Source organism: Coloeus monedula, assembly GCF_965178545.1.
Source record: "Coloeus monedula genome assembly, chromosome: 2".
NCBI classification, from domain to species: Eukaryota; Metazoa; Chordata; class Aves; order Passeriformes; family Corvidae; genus Coloeus; species Coloeus monedula.
The window spans coordinates 69,657,924-69,676,802 of record NC_138782.1 but is presented as its reverse complement, the minus strand read 5'-3'; the positions used below and the strand labels follow the sequence as shown (position 1 = coordinate 69,676,802).

The 18,879-nt window shown below is 42.2% G+C and overlaps 1 protein-coding gene across 1 annotated transcript in view; it reads right to left on the bottom strand.

The window, feature by feature from the left end:
* CEP85L (centrosomal protein 85L) overlaps positions 1 to 18,400 on the bottom strand; it is a 106,341-nt gene extending 87,941 nt beyond the window's left edge. The window contains exons 1-2 of the mRNA XM_082302876.1: positions 18,112 to 18,400; positions 1,486 to 1,647 (exon numbers count right to left, since the gene is read on the bottom strand). Of these exons, the coding sequence (XP_082159002.1) occupies positions 1,486 to 1,647; positions 18,112 to 18,160 (211 nt within the window). The 5' untranslated portion in view covers positions 18,161 to 18,400. The remainder of the gene's footprint in view (positions 1 to 1,485; positions 1,648 to 18,111) is intronic.
* Positions 18,401 to 18,879: the final 479 nt, after the last annotated feature.

Below are 18,879 nucleotides of genomic sequence, written 5' to 3'. Positions count from 1 at the left end.
TTGCAACCTTTCTCCTCTGTATTTTCCTCTCCCTCAGCACAGTCTCCCCCCACCCAGCCCTGAACAGATTATTCTCTTGCCTACAGAGGTGAACAGAACATCTAATGAGGAGCTGCCATTTCACTTCCTCTCCTTCATCCCAGCCCTCAAATGGGGAAGCCCTCAAAAGGGGGGAGGGGAGAGCATGGTTTTAATTCAAATGCTGCGTCTTAAAATATTATTGTATAGCGTTTGGCTGAGAGCGATTAAATCTATATATAAATACACACCATGAGAGTGCTTCATACCCCCTATATTCCTTGGGGAAAAGAAAAAAAAAAGCTTCTGCATTAATACCCATTTACTATTTCAGTTTTACACCCAAGAATTTGAAGATCTGAGCAAAACCTTGATTTCGCCAATGCCAACAACTTTAGAAAGGTTTCGAAATGAAAGGAAGCACAAAGCAAGTTATGAGCTCCTTTCCAACTGACAGATGCAACAGAAAGAGCGCGGAAAGGATTTTCTCATGTGCAAAAGAGGCCTGACAGACTTAACTGAGGCATTTGGACCTTTTCTCAGGAATGCTCAGTCCTCCACGGAGACTTCTTACACTGATTCAGCATTCCTTACTTCATTTCTACTAACTCTTTCTGTTTTTCCTCATTCCAGCTACCCCCTTTGAAAAATTTCAGGCATAGAAAGATGCTGGAGAAAAGTATATCACAGTCCCATCATTCATTACCTGTCTTGAAAATCTTACTGGAAAGTAAGTCAATGCAAGAAGGAAACCTCAAGTCTTACTACAGCCTTGCTCTCTCTCATTCAGGCTTAATTCCAGTGACACGTTGCATAAGGAGAGTGCTGATGTTACGGAGACACTGCCACCTTAGAGGCTGTAACCCTCCCTGATAAGATCACCTTTGAGTAATCATGATTTAATGCAAACTAAGCTCTGACAATCTTTAGGTACTGTTGATTCTTCTCAAAGATCCTTGACTATGCCTCAAATGCCATGCAATAAAATGGAAATTCCTTCCCACCAGAAATGGACATGAGAAGACACAACACGCCCCATTTTCCTCACGGCACAATGAGCAAACTTTCTTTGCTGACACACACTATGTGACACACACAATGAATACCAGAAAGCATTGTCCTTTTATCAACTCCCTCAAAAGTTTCTGCTTTTTCCCCTCTTGTTTATCAAGTGCTGTAGTACAGGACATTACTCTTCTGTATAATCTGGCAGTTCTTGTAACTGCAATTACCAAAACATGTAAGACAAGTACCGCCTTTGTGGCAGAGATGCAAGTTAATGCACACAACTCATGCAGAACTAAATCAATCAACCCTCACCAAAACAATTACTTGGCTTGAGCAAGGGAGAAACTGCAAGCACTCAACAGCTTTGCAAAAGTACAGTTAGCTTGTGAAAAATGCCTTTAAAACGTTTTGGATTGTTTCTCTCACAGAAACATCCAAAACTTAGCAGTACCAACTCACCTTCCACACTGTCAGAACAGGAGGTACCAATCCCAGTGTCCCCGCTGTCAGAAGCTATGCTGTGTCTTCTCACAGGATTGTTTTGACTGCTTGATGAAATCGCTGAGGACTGCCACAGGGATTCAGTACCAGGTAACCATCCCACTGAGGAATAATCTGAGCCTATGAAAAAAAAAAAGCCAGAAGTCTGTCATTAGAGATACAATACAAATGTCAGCAACAAAATACCTGCCAAGATGAAAACTGAATCCTATGTTTCATAGATCAAACTTGAGCCAGACTGTGTCTGTGTCTTGGAGGGATTTTTTTTGTTAATTAATCATTTTGCTAGATGAAAGCTTCCCCAAAATTCCAACACATGTATTTTTACTATTTAGAAACATGATCCTTAAACTACTTTGTACTCTGTGCCAAGACACTTATCATACGATTCCTATCCTAGAACTGATTCTCAATTCACAGCAGAATTTTGCATTGCAAGCCTTCAAATACAAAGAAATGAATTAATGTTAGGACAGAAACCAGTTGAAGACTTGGCCACTGAGATACAATCACTTTGTACTGTGAATAAACCACTGACCTAGGTGATAAAGCCGGCAATGGAATCACCAACACTGCTATCTAAAGTAATTCCTTATACAGCTGCACACAAGCCACCTTTGTGAGACGTGTATCCATCTAGTGCTTTGTTTCATTTTGGTTATTTTTTAATTTAAATAATCGTTAAAATATCACATTTGAAAACACAATTCAGAGCAGCAACTAGTTCATCTGTTCAAGGAGTTTTTAAAGTAGGCCACATACTCTCACAGTCAACCTCAAGGGAAAACTTATCACAGAGTACAATCCCAGAAGACCATTACAATTTCCAATAGCCAATATCTAAATCTGAGCATTGTTCAAAGGCAGAGTACTGATCACCACATTCATACTCTGAACCAGCAGAGGCACATAAAGAACCTCGGAAAAAAGCACGGCTGCTCTTCATTATATATAATCACATACATACACCCCCTCTAGCAGTTAGCTTTGTATAGCACTTTCAGCAGGAAATGACTCATGAAGAAGTATCAGCTCACATATAATGTCTCTTATGCTATGTGCCATTATTTTTAGATCATTTAAACACTTAGAGCAGTGTCCATCCAAAGTCATAACAGCAATTTACCTCTGCAATGATATCTGCTATTTCCAGCCGTACTTGTTTTCCAGTAAATTAAATAGTTCAGAAAATGACGTAAAAATTAATATATGTGGGTGTATATATAATCCTGCCCCCACACATATGAATACATACATGCTCCCCATATAGCAGCCAAATCACTAGACCTACTAGCCAGAGTGGTAACAGCTGCTTGCCAAGCCACTTGAAAATTGAGGAACACAATACTTACAAATTCCTTACTGCATGCACTATTTAACTGCAACATGACATCTAAAACAGTCTACTTTTTTGTAGGTTGGTCCTTGAAGGCCTTAAATATGCCTGTCCATCTCATTTTCCTCAACTTCATTCTCCATTGAGGTTACTGCCTCTTTTTCCCTTTAGCACATTTGCCTACCTTTTCTCCTAGTGATTCAGAATCACCCAGTTCTCCTTCCCCTTCATTCCACTTCAGCCATACCTTGTGCAATGTATTTTCTTCTCTTCCTTAAACTTAGTTTTTCCTCTCCAAAAGTCTCTTAACTATTCCAGTATCTTTCAAGTCCAAGGATGAGGGGGAAGACCAGAGGAGCCAGACATGAACACACGTGCCCATGGCTCATCAGTCATACCCCATAAAAAGGTCCCAGCCAAGATTCTAAGGGAATACCACTCCAGGTGTCATCCTTCATGCCACCCTCTCTGTGTCATCAGCTAATGTACTGAAGTGTGACAGTTTTGCACACGGCTAGTGGGAAACTGGGACATTTCTTCTTCTCCTACCATCCAGCATATTTTTCACTAATACTCTGGCTGCTTTGGGAACAATAATTTTACCATCCCTCCCTCTGACACAGGGCTACCTTCCACAAGAATTCCACTTCATCCTTCTCAAGAAGCATCTAGCTATTCCAGCAAGAGTAAAACTGACTTATAGAAGGCCAAGCTAATTAAATCAGAGACAGTTCTGATTTAGGAGACATTTAAAATACATTTATAGAAGAGAAATTTAGATTGATTTACCCTTTATTATGCCGTTTTCCACTATACAACTCTCTGGTAACATTTCAGCTTTTATGGCATTACACAGGTGTTAAAAGAAATGCAGCTGATTATTTAATATGCAGTAGTGGTAGCATTAACACAGCATTAAGTGTCAAACCCCTCAGATCTCTTGGTCAGACAAATGCTCAGCATGTGAACCTACAACCATCCATACACAAACCCCCAAAAGGGAGAGATACTTTTCACTCCGGTGGAACTTTGAGGAACAAGAGCTAAAAATACCACAGAACGAGAGTAACTTAAGAAAGGACTTCCAGAAGTCACCTTCTCTAACCTTCAACTGAAAGCAAGGTAATTAGATCAGACTACTCAGGGCGCCATCCAGCTCAGTCTTGAACACCTCCAAGGACACTGATTCCACAACCTCTCTGGTTCTTCCAGCATTTTACCACCTTCCATTCCAAAAAAATTTTCCAAACATCTCAAGAGTCTCTCATGTTCCAAACATAGTGTTGCAATATATCCCAAAATATGCAACAACCCAGTGCAACTAGACTCGGTTAACAAACAGGGTTAACATACTAAAGGGGGCAGACAGTCATTCCCACCAGGATCTCTGCAGGTACTGTAAGTAGAGAAAATAAGAGGGACCACAAAACACCTGCTATAATGTATTCTCAGTTTTACACCTACACACAGCCAGCCTGCGGACACACCAAGCCCTGGGTGTGGTGCTGAAGCACAGGTCCAGGAGGACATGCTGGCACATCACAGAATGAATGCTTTCTTTGCACTCAAGGGCAGTTCAGCATCTCTAAGTTAACTCATGAAGCCTGATCCTTGAGCTGGTAGGCCTGAAGAGGTAAGTGCTGGTACAGATCCATAGCTACCCACAGACCAGCATGAGGCCAGCAAGACTTTCCAAGCTTTGGCTCAGCACAGGCCAGCCAGATCCCACCTGGCTTTCCAGGGAAATACACAAGTCTACCTGCACTGTGCTCTGAGCTCCAGAAGGGTCTCTTCACTCAGGCACTCCCCTCTCACTTCCCCTGGGATGCACAGTTGGCTGCAAACAGCAGCAGGAGTACACCCACAGTGCCATCACCATGATTATGCCTTTTCCTTACAGCCATCCTGCACACAGAGGCGTGCACATGGGCTGGGGTGAGGTGAAACAGCCATTTTTTCACTGGATTTCTACTGTTGAGAAGAAGCCTCTGCATTTAAAAGCAGTATGTCCCAAGAAAGACACTTGGTTTAGATTTTTAGTAGGTAAATAATATGTGGGTTTCAACCTATTTATACATGTCAACAGATCATGGTTGCATGTGATCACTTCAAGAAATACTTTCTCTTTGGCACCCCGACATTTAACATACTCCTTTTCTTCTTCTAAAAAGGATAGCTAATGACATAACCCAGGAGTCTACAGTCTTTAATGTTCCACGGGATATCCATATCTTGCAGGCCTAATGGAGATTCTATTTCATAGAAGGCCATTACAAATATACAAGTGTCTGCATGAGAAGGTGAGTTCAATCAGCTTTGAAAAGCTGTATCATAAACAACCAAATACAAGCACCAAGACAGTAGAAACAAACCCAATAATTAAGCCTCAACACTAAGTAACCCATAAAATAGGACCTTATAGAGCTCATTAGTCCAAGACACTGTTTAAAAATTAACATATTACTTTCATTATTTGAAACTCACCTTCTGAGCCAAGTCCTGAGGAACCCCCAATCACTATGCACCCTGTTCTATGCTCCCCATCTCCTTTTTGGGCAGCTCTCTGCAAATGCATCATCTTTCAGCAAACAGCCTACATTAAAAGAACCAAGTGTAAAAGGGGAAGATACACAGCAGTCCCCGAACCACTCAGCCAGCACACCTGCCTCACCCTGCTGCTCTAATCTCAAACCTGCCAATCAGCAGCCAGTGTCCATCTGCCCAAAATACAGAGTGGGGTAAAGAAGCAAGCAAAAATTTCTAATCAGTATTTGTGCTGCTGAATTGTATATTAGCATCTGTCTATGATCATTCTTCACTGGGTTAGAAAAATCTACCTTTCACAGGATTCACTAGAAGAGAAAAATGTAGTGTCATCCTACCGGGCTGCAATTTCCACCAACAAACATGACAAAATACATGTAAGATCACAAAAAAATCTCAAAAGAAGCCTTCTTTATACAAACAGTTAAATGCCTCCTTAAATTTGGTCAGTTAAAAATACCAACACAGTCCTCTGTTTCCAGCCTAGGCTTTTAAAACAGATCTCTTTACAACTAAGTATATAAAGTGCAGGAAGTAGATTATTTATTAAAAGGAAACAGTTGTCGAAATTTTACTCCACAAAAACATGAATCTTTTTCTGTGTGTTACAGAATGCTGTCATCTATTGCTGTCTGAAAGGCTCCCAGTTAATTCTGGATTGTTACCACTCCTAATTTCAGTGGCATGCACAGATCCCCTATGATATACATACACAAAATAATAACATCACTGTCTTTACATTTGGTTCCTAAAATACCTCTAACATGCTTGAATGCAAAGATTATTATTTTAAGTGACAGCTATGATACTGTTACTTTACCTAGACACTGAATGGAAAGCAACAGCAAAAGACTTAACTGGGTTTCACACCAGATACATACGAAATTAAGAATACTGATTTTTCTATTCCACACTGTGACTGAAATGGATTGTGACCAGAAATGAATCACTCATGACAGCCAGGGCAGATTTATATAAAGGACTCTGAAGAAGATCTCACTACAGCACTATCAAACCTAACTATGCAAAGCTCATTCTAGCCACCATGGATGTGACCAGGCTGTACAATCGTATTTCACGCCTGCATGGCACTGAAGTCTGCCTGAAGCCCTTTCATGGGAAGACAGTCAGCATTCAGCCCAAAGACAAAGTTAATTAGTTTACCCTCACCATCTGTACCTTTACCCAAAACCCTGAGAATTATGCTGAAAGATCCCATGACAGTATTTTGAAAGAAGTCAACCCACCTTCAAGCCAGTTCTCCCAACACCCACTCATATTTAAATGCCTGACATTGCTGAACTTATTCCGGTTGCATGTTCTACACACACCTCCCTTCTCAATAAGTTCCTTAAAGTGCCAAAGCCTCTCTTTGGCTCTCCCTCCTGTCCCACAGGGCTGCATAACCACACACTTTTCAGAAGGAGAAGTCTTCAAAGAAACCCACAAATGGTCTCTCAGTGACCCATTTGCTGTATTGTAGGAAAAAACTTACTTCAGTTGGAAAATGTTTGTTTACTCATCATACCTGCAAGATCCTTACTGCCACAAGATTAAAGAAAATCTCACTCTAGGGTCTGCCTCACGCACAACAAGTCTTCATGGATAATATTCTATTTTTTTTTAACTGCTGAAAAGACAACACAGTGAGAAAAGGCAATGGAGGCAGGGGAACCCAAAACGCTAAAAATCCTTTCCAAAAGACACAAGAGCAGATGTCATACTTTAACACATTTATATAGGGCTTTAAAAAAAGCTGAGAGTCAGCAATAGAATGGTGCGACAGCAGCCTCCCTCAGTCTAAGGTGAAGCGAATGATAAGGTGCAGTCATTCAATCCGATATCCGGACACAATAAAAAGATCCTGGCATGTAAGTGTTCCTTCCAGACACAGGCAAAAAAAAAACTTACTTCAACAAATAACTACCATAAATTCTTTTGAAAATAATGTTTAAAAAATGGCATCCCAACCCTAACCTCCTAGACACATACTTCCCAAGTGCACTTCATCTCCATGGTCCTTCTGCAAAGCAAATTACAACTTTTATTAATACAAATGTCCAAAACAAGCTCCAGGTCTACAATGTACCTTTTCTCTTCCAAGGTGAGCAGAACACTGGAAAGAGAGGTTTCCAATGCATTCAGGGAAGGTGGCCAGATGACAGTTTCAGGATCCTTTTTTTACAAACACTCTGGAGGTGGTGGAAACTTGCAGCTCTACCAGTTGGCCATGAACTAAGATACCAGAAGGTCCTAATTCCTCCTCTCACACAAACGCAGCTGAGAGTAGGTGGATGATGCAGTTTAATCAAAGCGCAATAAGAAGCAAAGTGGGATGAAATGACAGCCTGAACTATTAAATTTTTACATTTCAGTTTCTCAAAAGTACTCTACAGTGTCAGCTAAAGTATGATTCATCCTAAGGACTCACATCCTTTATTAGTGTGCTTTCTTGAGAGAGCCTGCAAGTAACTAAGTTCTCATAGTCTTCCTGTTAGAAACTGATTAGAACAATTCTAAGCATGAAGAAAGATAAAAATGTACAGATATAGAGCGAAGCAGGGGAAGAAAAATAGGAATGTGAGAGTTTAAACAGAAGAATATTGAGAGAGACCTTTTTACTGACATTTTTACTTGTAGAGGCTGATAACGCTGCTTGCTATACAAAGGCTAATGCCTGTCCTCTGTACTATTAATGTGCAAAAGAATTCACTTACTAGAGAGAGAGAAAAACATAGAATAGTAGAGGAAAAAAAACAGAAGAAAGAAACCTGAAGAAAATACTCAAAATACAATCCTCAAAGTACACATAGACCTGACTGGCAGTATCACTTACAAAAAAAGACTATGGCCATATTTTAAGGAATATAAACTTGTGCCTCAGTTTCTTGAGAGCTAAATTTCAAGAAGATTGTCACCAAACCTCCAGCTTCTTTTGCTTTTCAAATTCCTTAATAAAGGTTAAACAGTTTTGGTTTTTCTCTCCAACGTAAGTGGCTAAATGCACAATCTCTCATCATAGATAATTACAACTATAAAACATCTGTCTTCTATAGAAAACAGTATTTCAGAGTGAACCTTCACAAAGTCTGATTTTTATGACTTTACAAATGTGTACAGGACTGTGCAACAACAAGGTGCAAGGTATCGTGTGCAGGAAAGTATGCAATTTAGAAGAAACAAGGGCAACTAAAAGTAATAAATAAGACAATTTGACGGATGAGCTTCTGAGAACCTTGCCATGGCAGTTTAAAGACACAATCAGGTAGCCAGTCGCTATAACTCTCCACCAGGGTCTACAGAAAGTAAGAGGTGAACAGCTCTGTCTTTCCATCAAGGAGTCCAGCTGACCAGCTTATGCCGCTGGCTAAAATGGGTCTGAGCTGGGAATGCTGTTTGACATCAGAGCTAATTGGATCTACTGGTCAGCTGCTACGCAAATGCTGCTCCCCCTGCCCAGACACACACTCGTCCTGCTTTGCCAGCATAAGCCCTGCCACTCCAGAACCTACAGAAAGTGGTTCAGGAACAAACTATCCTCACTTATGGAAAAGGTTATCTGCTAATTTGACCTTCTAAACTTGCTCAGCAAGGGGTCAGACAAGAAGCAGGGCCAAGGAGGGAGCAGGAACGTACAGGTCTGATGCCTAGCAGCAACCAGGCTTTATCCTACTGCCAAATTGCACATTAAGGCAGATTCTAAACTGGAGCGAGACAGGCATAAATCTCTGGCTGCCTTCACTGAGGAGGACAAAATCTGTTCAGCTAACAGAGAGTTGTGTTCAACTGTTAACTAAAAAGGTGGCAAAATCCTTCAACTGACACAAGAATGTAATATTGGGCTCTGCCTTCCTGATTTCTACTCTGGAAAGTATGTAAACCAAACTCAAATTCATAGCACACTTTAAAATTCAAACACAGACAACATTTAGCTGTAGTTATTTAGCATCAAACCAATGATTAAATTCCAAACCATGCCAGGAAAGAAAGAGGTTTGCTTTTATTTCATCACTGACAGGAGCAAGACCAAAAACTCAGTCCAATTGTTGATGGCACTCCTGTGAGATTTTTGCTTCCAGATAGAACATTTGCATAAAACAGAACTTCAAAATACAAACTGCAGATGTTTCTTATTTCATGTTTGGCACACAGACTACAACTATTACCTCATGCCTGCTATGCTGGTTTGCCTCTTTGTTTTTGGACTCAATGCACTATTCACCCCATGGAAACACAAAACGATATTCCTAGTTTCCATTCACTTCCATATAGCAACTGCAGAAGAGAAGGCTACCTGTTAAATTTGGAAAGTTTGTCAACTGCAGTATGAAGAGAGGAAAGTCTAAGAAAATAAACACACTAAGTTATGCTCAAAGTTAATATAAACTTTGAGCACCAAGCCCTCAGGACATGCAGCCAGTTCCTATGGTCTGTTAAAAAAGCCGTGTGGTTGTAGCTGATCAGCTGAATCCTGCTGTCAAAAAAAACCTGATGATCACAGATCATCATCTGTTTCACCCCTTCTTACATCTTAGCTTTATTGGTATTCAAAAGCAGCTACGTTTTTCTCCAAGCTGTTTGTCATTCTAACACTTTTCTTACAGAATTACCTTTGTCCTCTCTCTCTCTCTGTTTAAAGGCTTAATTCAATCTCCTCTGTGCGTAGGGAAAAGTGAAGTAATCCTAACTGCTGAAATGAGTCAAAAAATACTAAATGGTTTTAAGTAGCTCCCACACTTTGCGAAGTGGAACAAGTAAGAGTCTAGCAGTCTTACTTTAAAAAAGAAAAGAGCATCATCATTTTTCTCCTCTTTGTAGTTTAATATCAATTCTAAAGATATACCTGACACTAAAATAAATGAAGAAAACAGAGACTCCCCCAAACTAAAATTTTACTGAAATATTTTGCCCAAGTATGAAAAATGAAGGAAAAAATCCTAGCACTGTTAAAGAGGTCTAATGTGCATTATAAACACAACAGCACCTACTTTAATGTCCAAGTATCAGAAAACTGAGCCTCCAGGCTACAGTTTTAGTGCATGCTAACAGAAGTATGCACTGAGTAACAGAACTATGCAAGGGAGCTCCCATATTGTTACAATTTCAGTGGAAAGGATGAAATTCTGTCTTCATATAAGACATTAGGAGATCTTCCTTACAAATTTCCAGTGCCCATGTCACAGAGCACAACTTTTCCCCACACTTAGCTTTACAGTTTCCTCTCACACCTATTCAATATAAGGAAGGACAATACCCTGGAAATTGAAAAGTAGTAGTTAAAAAAAAAAATCCTTCACACAATACACCATCAACTCTACTCAGGATACCTTCACTCAAAACCAGCACTTCTTGTGTTTCTGTCTTCACAACTACAACCAAACTTGATGTAAAGCTTTGAATTACAATAATTCTACCAACCACACAAAAGCTTTTGTTCAGTTCAGTATTTCAGATGATGAAGAGAACAGAAAGAAGTTAAGACTGCAATGGTTAGCTTTGGTTTTGCTAAGTAGCAAAAATGATAAAGTTTTAAGCAATGGTATTTCAATGTCTTTTTGTGCTTTTAGTAAGGTCACTATACTTCGTATTTTGTTTTCTTATTACGTGCAGAACCATCAGGCCTTTGGTCAGTGTTAGCCACTGACCTTTTATACAAAGCACTAATTCTCAACTATAAGAATAACTCCAAAGGCATTGAGAATTGCCAGAAAGTTAAATAGCTTCACTGAAGAGTAGGCATTTGGGAGAGAAGACACCATCTTACAAGAAAGACAGACCTGAAAAAAAAAAAAGGTTAATTTGGTTCAAAACATTCAAAAAAGTTGCAGCTTTCCACACCATCTGGAAACTATGCTACAAAAGGAGTAAAAACAAACATTAAAAACATAAGGATACCTTATAAGGAATCTCAGATCTGACTCCAGGATCATTCAAGAATGTTTCTTGTCTGATTACCACATCACTGGTCACTAACATAACAGGAAGCTGAAAGTTTGAAAAGCATCTTTTCCTTTTTTACTTGTATTTGCTAAGTCTACTTCAGTTATTTTAACAAATGAAGAGGGAGTTATGACTTTTATTTGACACTACTTGCACTGGCCCTTCCTCAGCAAGACTGAGAGAGTCTCCTACCACCTCTGCAGTCATTATCCATTATTCTGGACTTGCTTAAACCTGTCAGTCCACTAATTGGTGGAAGTTACACTGTCCAATGTAATTAATGTCACTTTTTCCTGATCCTCACTTAACCTTCCTTGGCCTACCTTGTAAGTCTGGGGATTACCTATATACTTCCTGATGGCATCTGCAGCAGCAAACCAAGACTGTGCTGGGAGACTTTTCCACTGTCCACCAGCCAATTGAAGAGCTAGTCTATTTGACTCTAAATATCCCACACCTGCCAGACATCAGGATAGATACTTCCTGCAGTGGAATGGACAGATTCCTGTCAGTTGCCTGACACCAGGGTCAGACAACTGTAAACACCCCCTTCAGTATTTAACTTCAGTATTTTCCTGGTCCAACTTCCCCAATTAGTTTGCTGTAAGGTTGAACAAGCGCTGGAGTTGGCACATTGGATGCACTAAGGATATATGAGTGGAGGTACACAGAAAGGTGGGAGCAATTACTCACTAGATTATCTTAGCTGCAAAATGAAATCATGCCCTGCAATCCACCTGCATGCAAGCCCTCAGCCAAAATGAGGAGTTTACCTGCCATATTCCCCCACATTTCAGAGACTATCACACCTTTAAAGAAAAAAGAATAAAAAATTCTCACAACTCAACCTTCCTTTCTTTGTGTTACTGACTCCTTTTACAGATGGGCCTTTTGAATCTCAAAAAACAGCAGAGATCCCTGGGGAATGAGGAACAGAAAGATGCAGTGTCATTTACGGCACGGCCGGCTGCAGAGAAATAGGTCACTTGAGCGTGGCTGTGCAATCAATAGGATGTTCGCACTCAGGCAGCCGAGCCAGATGCTGTGGAGCACAGTGCCCAGGGAAAGCTAGCATCCTCAGGGGCAATTCCACAAGGGTCAGCAGTTTCCGGGAATATAAGGGATGATGTGTCAGGACTAACACACTTGTGAGCATATTTACATGAGTTATTCCCTGCTGCATGTTCTCCTCCTCCTCCCCAGCCAGCCACCTCTGGGCCTCTGCAGCTGATTTGCAGTGTCCCACAGGCCACATTTAGTGCCTCCTCAACTTGCCCTAGACAGCAAGAAACTTCATGGAGGAGCCTAAGGCAGGAGCCAGAACCTTATTATACTTCAGTATACCTTCCCTCGGTGTTGGCAGGAATAAACTTCAGGACACTATACTTAGTATTATTCCAGAAAAGAAACGTCAAAACATAATGGCTTCCTCCTGAAGAAGTTTTATGGGGTGCAGCTGCCCAGATGCTGGTGGGGGCTGCCGGAAGGCCTGCATGAGGAGTGTCCAGAGCTGCTGGGCAATGGACACAGCTGGTTCCAGACAGCTCCAAGGCAGCCACAGCAGGGCTCAGCTGAGCCCCGCTGCCATGACGGCAGTGCCTCAGGGAAAGCATTTGTTCAGAAAGAGCAAAACACTCCCTGTGAGCAATGAATGAGAGTGTGAGAAACAGCCCTTCGCACCCAGAGGCAAGAGCAGGAGCAGAGGAGCAGGAGCTCTGAGCAGAGGCACCCTGTAGGGCCCCAGAGAGACAAGGCTGGAGCAGGGCGACAGCACAAGGAAGGAGTGTGAAAGAGGAGTCAACATGGACTGACACCACGGCCAAGTCTGTTCTGCCTGTAACAGTAGCTGGCAAGCAATCTCTCTGTCTTCATCTCAACTCCAGCTTTTCCCTCCTATTTTCTCTCCTGTCTCACTGAGGATTGGGAGCAGCAAGCAACTGAGTAGTCAGCCAAGGCTAACCCGTGGCAGAAGCCAGTAAGAAAGCTACTTTTTGAACCACAGTAAATACGCCTGAATGTGTTTTAAAGCTAATCACAACCACAATGAGACTGTTTCATAGTCAGTATACAATTTTAAGACACATTTGGCCATCCAAGAGATTACTAACAACTACAACAAAGTCAGCACTTCTTCAGCCAAAGAACCACCAGCACAGGAAATGACAATTAGTTTAACTCTCTAACTATTAAACCATGGGCAAGTTGTATGACAAAAATAAGCATCCAAAGAGTACAGAAGACAGAGCAGTTGATATTGAACAAGTATAGTACTATGCCTCTTCCCCTTAACTAACTTGTCTACAACAAACAAGTTTTGCTTTCAACAATGGTAGATCATCACCTCTGGCTACAACCTCAAGTCATGCAATTTGGGAAGCTTTCAGGTATTCTTACCACCATGCATGAAACACATAGGTTCTTTAACAGGTATTAAATACCTGGCTAAAATCTTAGCATAAATAATTTTGCAGTGTAAGAATCAGTATTTGATTGACATAACTTCTAGATATTATTTGGAGAATCTACAGGTGTTCTTTTCCTACTAGCACTTCTCACACCACCTCCCCCTAGGGCAGATGGAATGTCTCAGGCTGCTTTTTACTACATACTTATTCTGTAAAACCCCTTAAAACAAATGCATTCTTCTCAAAATTATTTAAGTAATAACTACTTCCTTTAATTAAAAATTTAAAAGCATAGAATTACTGCAACCACAAGTCTATATTCAGTCATTTAAAGTGTAACATACAGGCGATCAGAACAACTGCTAACCTCCAAACCCAACACTACAATACACCCTCATATCAATCATTCTTCTCTTGCCAAACAGTTAAGACGTAAGTGTTCTGCACACATTAAAAGAGTGGATGCTCTATCCATAAAAGTGAGTTACCTGGAGGGAGGGGGAAAAAAAGGCATTGTTTTTGAAGGGAAGTAAGTAGCTCCTGTTCACCATCACTCAAACACAGAATGTCATTTGACCTCATAGTGATCTGTGAAAGACAGCAGAGGCCATTCTAGCAGCCAGTCTTGCAGCTGGAACATTACATTTTTAAGTTTGGGTGAACAATCTTTATAATGCACCACATAAAAACACATTTATACACTTATAACTGGTAACCAATTTGAAATGTATGCTTCGACTAACTCACCATTTATTGCCTTGCCTAGTCTGTAAAGATAAACCTGCCTTTTCAATATACTTCGAGAGCTGTAACATCCCTGGCTGCAGATCTCTAATAGCAGACCAAGAAAACTTGTTACAGAAACAAAACCACCAGATTTCTGTCTCTTCCTCCACCTCAGAGGATGAAAACGAGTGTCATCAGCCCCATTCTCCCCACCCCAGCTGGGTTAGGAAGCTGCCTGTGAAGCCCATGGGTACCCCAAGAAGGCAGTGCCCCACAGGCCTTAGAAGGTGTTGGGACCTTATTGCTGCTGAAACTTTGTGACATCATTAAACAATCTTTCAGACCCACGTGTGTCATGCTGCCAGTGAGGCTCAAGTACAAGAATGTAGGGCAAATCACACTGCCAGGGCCGCAGGAGCAGAGGGGTGCAGGCTACTATTTTTAGTAGAGTCATTAAGGTTGGAAAAGACCACATCCTTCTGATGTCCAATACTACCAATAAGCCATACTGGACAGTGGAAAGAAGCTTGACTAATGGTGGCACAGCTTACTAAAAGTAATAAATATGTGTTATTTCATTTTAAAGAGTGCTTCTTTCACTTTCCACAGGCACCTGTTGGACACACACGGCCTGACTGCATGCCTCAGAGGAACAACACATCTAGATGAACACTTTCATAGTCTTGGAAGAGTTATTAACCAAGTGTGCATTTCAAAGGCTGGTCTAGATAAACAAGCAAAGGGATTGAAATGCTGTGTGCCCTTCACTGCAGTTAAATTCCTACAGCACATGGGTAACTGCTGTCTTTATAGAGGTACAAACTACGCTGCAAGGGTTTCATAAACAGTCACATGTACAAGAAGACTGAAAGACTTAAGTCAATCATACACATTTCAAAACCAGCAATTTAATTTTTCAGGACAGGCACTGGGACTGTAAGGAGCTGAAATTATTTTGCATGGGCAGCAAACTTTGTTCTTAAATTTACTGATTAAACAAGAAGGACCTCTAAAAAAAAAAAAATCTCAGTGGGATGCAAACAAGACAGCAAAATTTTCTTCAGAGAAGGCACTCCTATTGAACCAAAAAGCAAGTACCATTTGGAAGTGAGAAGAAAGAATAAAACTGAAGGTCACAAATTAAATATGCTCCAGAAGTGTCCTTGCCTGTTACATTTTAAGATAACCAGAATTAAATTGCATCTATTACTAAAAAACTGGTAATTCCACTTGGTAAATAGAATAACTCAGTAAGCACCTAGCTTTATAAGGGAATTGTATGATTTTCAAGCATATGATTTTCAATGATTTTCAAAAGTAAGACTTCTAAATACCCATGTCCACAGATAATTAAAGTACAACCAGCAAAATAGAAGGCTTTTCAGTGTAAAAAATACGGTTTACCAAGAATTATCAAGTCATTAACTATTATGCTCCCACACCAATCAGAATCTACAGCAAGTAGTTGCCATTAAAGTATTAAACATATCTTGACAGAAGAAAGGTTCCTTCAACTTAAGAAATAAATGCTTAAACTCCTGCTTCCTAGTAGGACACTACTGTTGTACTACAAAATACTTTTCCCATTAACAGCTTCCTTAAAAAAAAAAATCTAACATGGCAGTAACAATAACACAGGATCTTAGTAGCTGTCATTCCTTCAATAAAATACCTGCATGGAGCTAATTAACTTCCACATCTTCAGATAGATTACAAACCTCACAAAACAGCTTCTCAACTGTTTCCCAGTAGGACAGATGAAGGAGGGCACTCTTGGGTTGGAAATTATAATGTACACATCATCTCTCAAGGTTAAACCTCTACCTACTTGCTTTCTAACTAACCACCACTTTCTGCTAGTTTATCTTATATCAAATGAGATCTTTTTTATACCAGTTTTGCTACCTTATACTTCTACTGCTGACAGAGAAACATAAACTTAAACACTCAGGGTTAATAAAAGTTCAAAGGAGAAGAAGGGATGGGCGGAGGAACTAGAAGCAATACACAAAATGTGTTCTCGAGTCGTAAAGACAATTTTGACAAACAAGCAAAGCAAAACATTAATCCAATAATTCACTGATCAGACTTGCTGATAAATTCAACACCGTACTAAGACACTTTATTTGATCCCAAACAAAAGGGAAAAAGCAATGTATAAAATGTCACAATCTAAAGTTTTCTGAAACAAGTGAAAAATGAACACCAACAACCTTTGCAACAGTCTGAAGATAGTTTCAGAGTACATGGTGATGTAACCTTTTAATATTCCTGTCCCAAACACAAATAATCAAGAACTGAAACACCCTAAATTCCTGCAGTTTCCATCAAATTAACTGAAATCTCCACACCTATTGCTCAGAATACCCACTATCTTTGCGAGCTGTAGCACAAAGATAATGTAACTCCATTCTTTTGCAGGAAACACTAAATAATTTTTTAAAATGCTTCAACAAGGCAAACGTGTTATACATAGAAATTCATAACTTAATCACAGTACAGAAAAAAAAGAACAATGTCTTCTTTCACCTTATAGGGATGAACATTAGCCTACTTGTAGAGATTCAGGCAGCTGCTGAGAATGTCTTAGCAGCTCTTGTATTTGCAAGAAAAACCCTGTCAGTCGAAAGCAAAACAATCTCGCCATTTAAATATGTCAGCTAACTGTATACATATTATACAGTCATCTTTTGCGAACCCAAAATTAAAACATAAATCCAAATTTCTAAGCGAGAAAAATTACTCCAACAGCACTACTTTGCACTTGCAATGGCAGAGCCAAACCACAGACCTCCACTTGTGATCAATTGCTTCAATAAATCAAAACATGACAAAATATTTGCAGAAGTCCTGCCAGAGCAAGACAGGTAATACAGTCGGTAGTATTTTCAAATCCTGAAAAGGATTTGAAAAGGGGATCCTAAAGAGCCGGTACCTTGCCTTACCTGCCCAAAAGCAATGCTCACACGGCTCTGCAGCCAATTCACCAGTTTTCCTCTGCCACTTTGACAGCCTTGACAGGGGGAGTCAGCCCATCGCTTGCACAGAGGTGTTGCCCGTGGAACAACCTAACTCCAAGCATTAACATTTCAACGCATCCCTGCCAGCCTGCAGGAACTAGGTTCTAATTAATCCACAGGCAGAAAAGTCGTGGATGAAAAAAAAAAAAAAAACAAACCAGGACTCGACCCATTTGTTGCGGTCTAAATTTAAAACGAAAAAGCATCAAGAGCAGCACGCTTGCAGCCTCTGCTTAACGGTGGTGCGCTAACATAAACCGGGGACGGAAGAGAAAGCCCAAAACATAGAAACAGATTATGTAGGTTAAGCTCGGCTTTTGTCATCTGCTGCAAGGTCCAGCTAAGGAAACGCTGAGCCCCCGGCTGGGGCCGATTCGGCGCCAGCGGCACCGGGCCGGCCCCCGCGCCCCCTCCGGGCGCCACGTCCTCCTCCGGGCGCCGGGCGTGGGGAAGGGGCCGCGCCGCTTCCCGCGCGCGGGGGGGACACAGCCGCTTCCTCCGGCGTTCCCCTGGGGACCCGGGAGGGAGCCGGGCCGGGCCGGGGGAGGGGAAGCGGCGCGGGCCCCTGTGCCTCCCCCCCGCCCCAGCCCCTTCCCTCCTTAGCGCTCCTTACCCGCCTTGTAGCCGCGCAAGCCGGGCTGGGGGTGCAGCCCGCCCCACATGGTGCCGCGCCGGGCCGGGCCGGGGGACCGCCGCTCTCCGGCGGGCAGGAGAGCGGCCCGGATGGGCGGCGGAGGCGGCCGCTCCGGCTGCCGCTGCCCGGGGAGCTCAGCGGGGCACTGCCGCCGGGGCGGGGGCTGCCGCCCGCCCCAGGGGCACCGCGGCCATGCTGCCGGCGCTGCCGAGCGCGGTGGGACCTGGCCGCCCCCTCGCCGGAGACAAAACTTGCTCTATTGCGCTGCCGCCGCCGCCTCCTGCCTCTCCGGCGCTGGCAGCGGGGCGGGGACAGGGGCGGGAGCGCCGCAGATGCGGCGGCTGCTGCTCGGGGACGAACTGCTTACATAACCCGGCCCACGGGGCGAGCTGCAGCGAGGGGCTGCGGCGGGGGGCGAGTCCGCACGGGCCGCCCCGGGCCGGCCCATCCCGCCCAGCTCAGGCCCCGCCGGGCCGCGGAGGTGTGTTTGGACTCGGCTTAGGTCACTTACTCGCCGCCCGCTCGCCCTGGGCTCGGGGAAGGGGCTGGTAGGCAGCGGCGTGTGCCCGTCCCCGGGGAAAGCACTGAACTGACAGCGCTTAGCGTGGTGTAAAGGTAATCGGTCAAGGAAAGTGAAACGCCTGACTTCAGAGTTGCGGCATGGAAATACCCAAGGCCAGTATGCTCAGACTTTAGTAAGTAGAGTTCATAATAAAATCACAATTTACCTCTACTTATTTTTGTTTT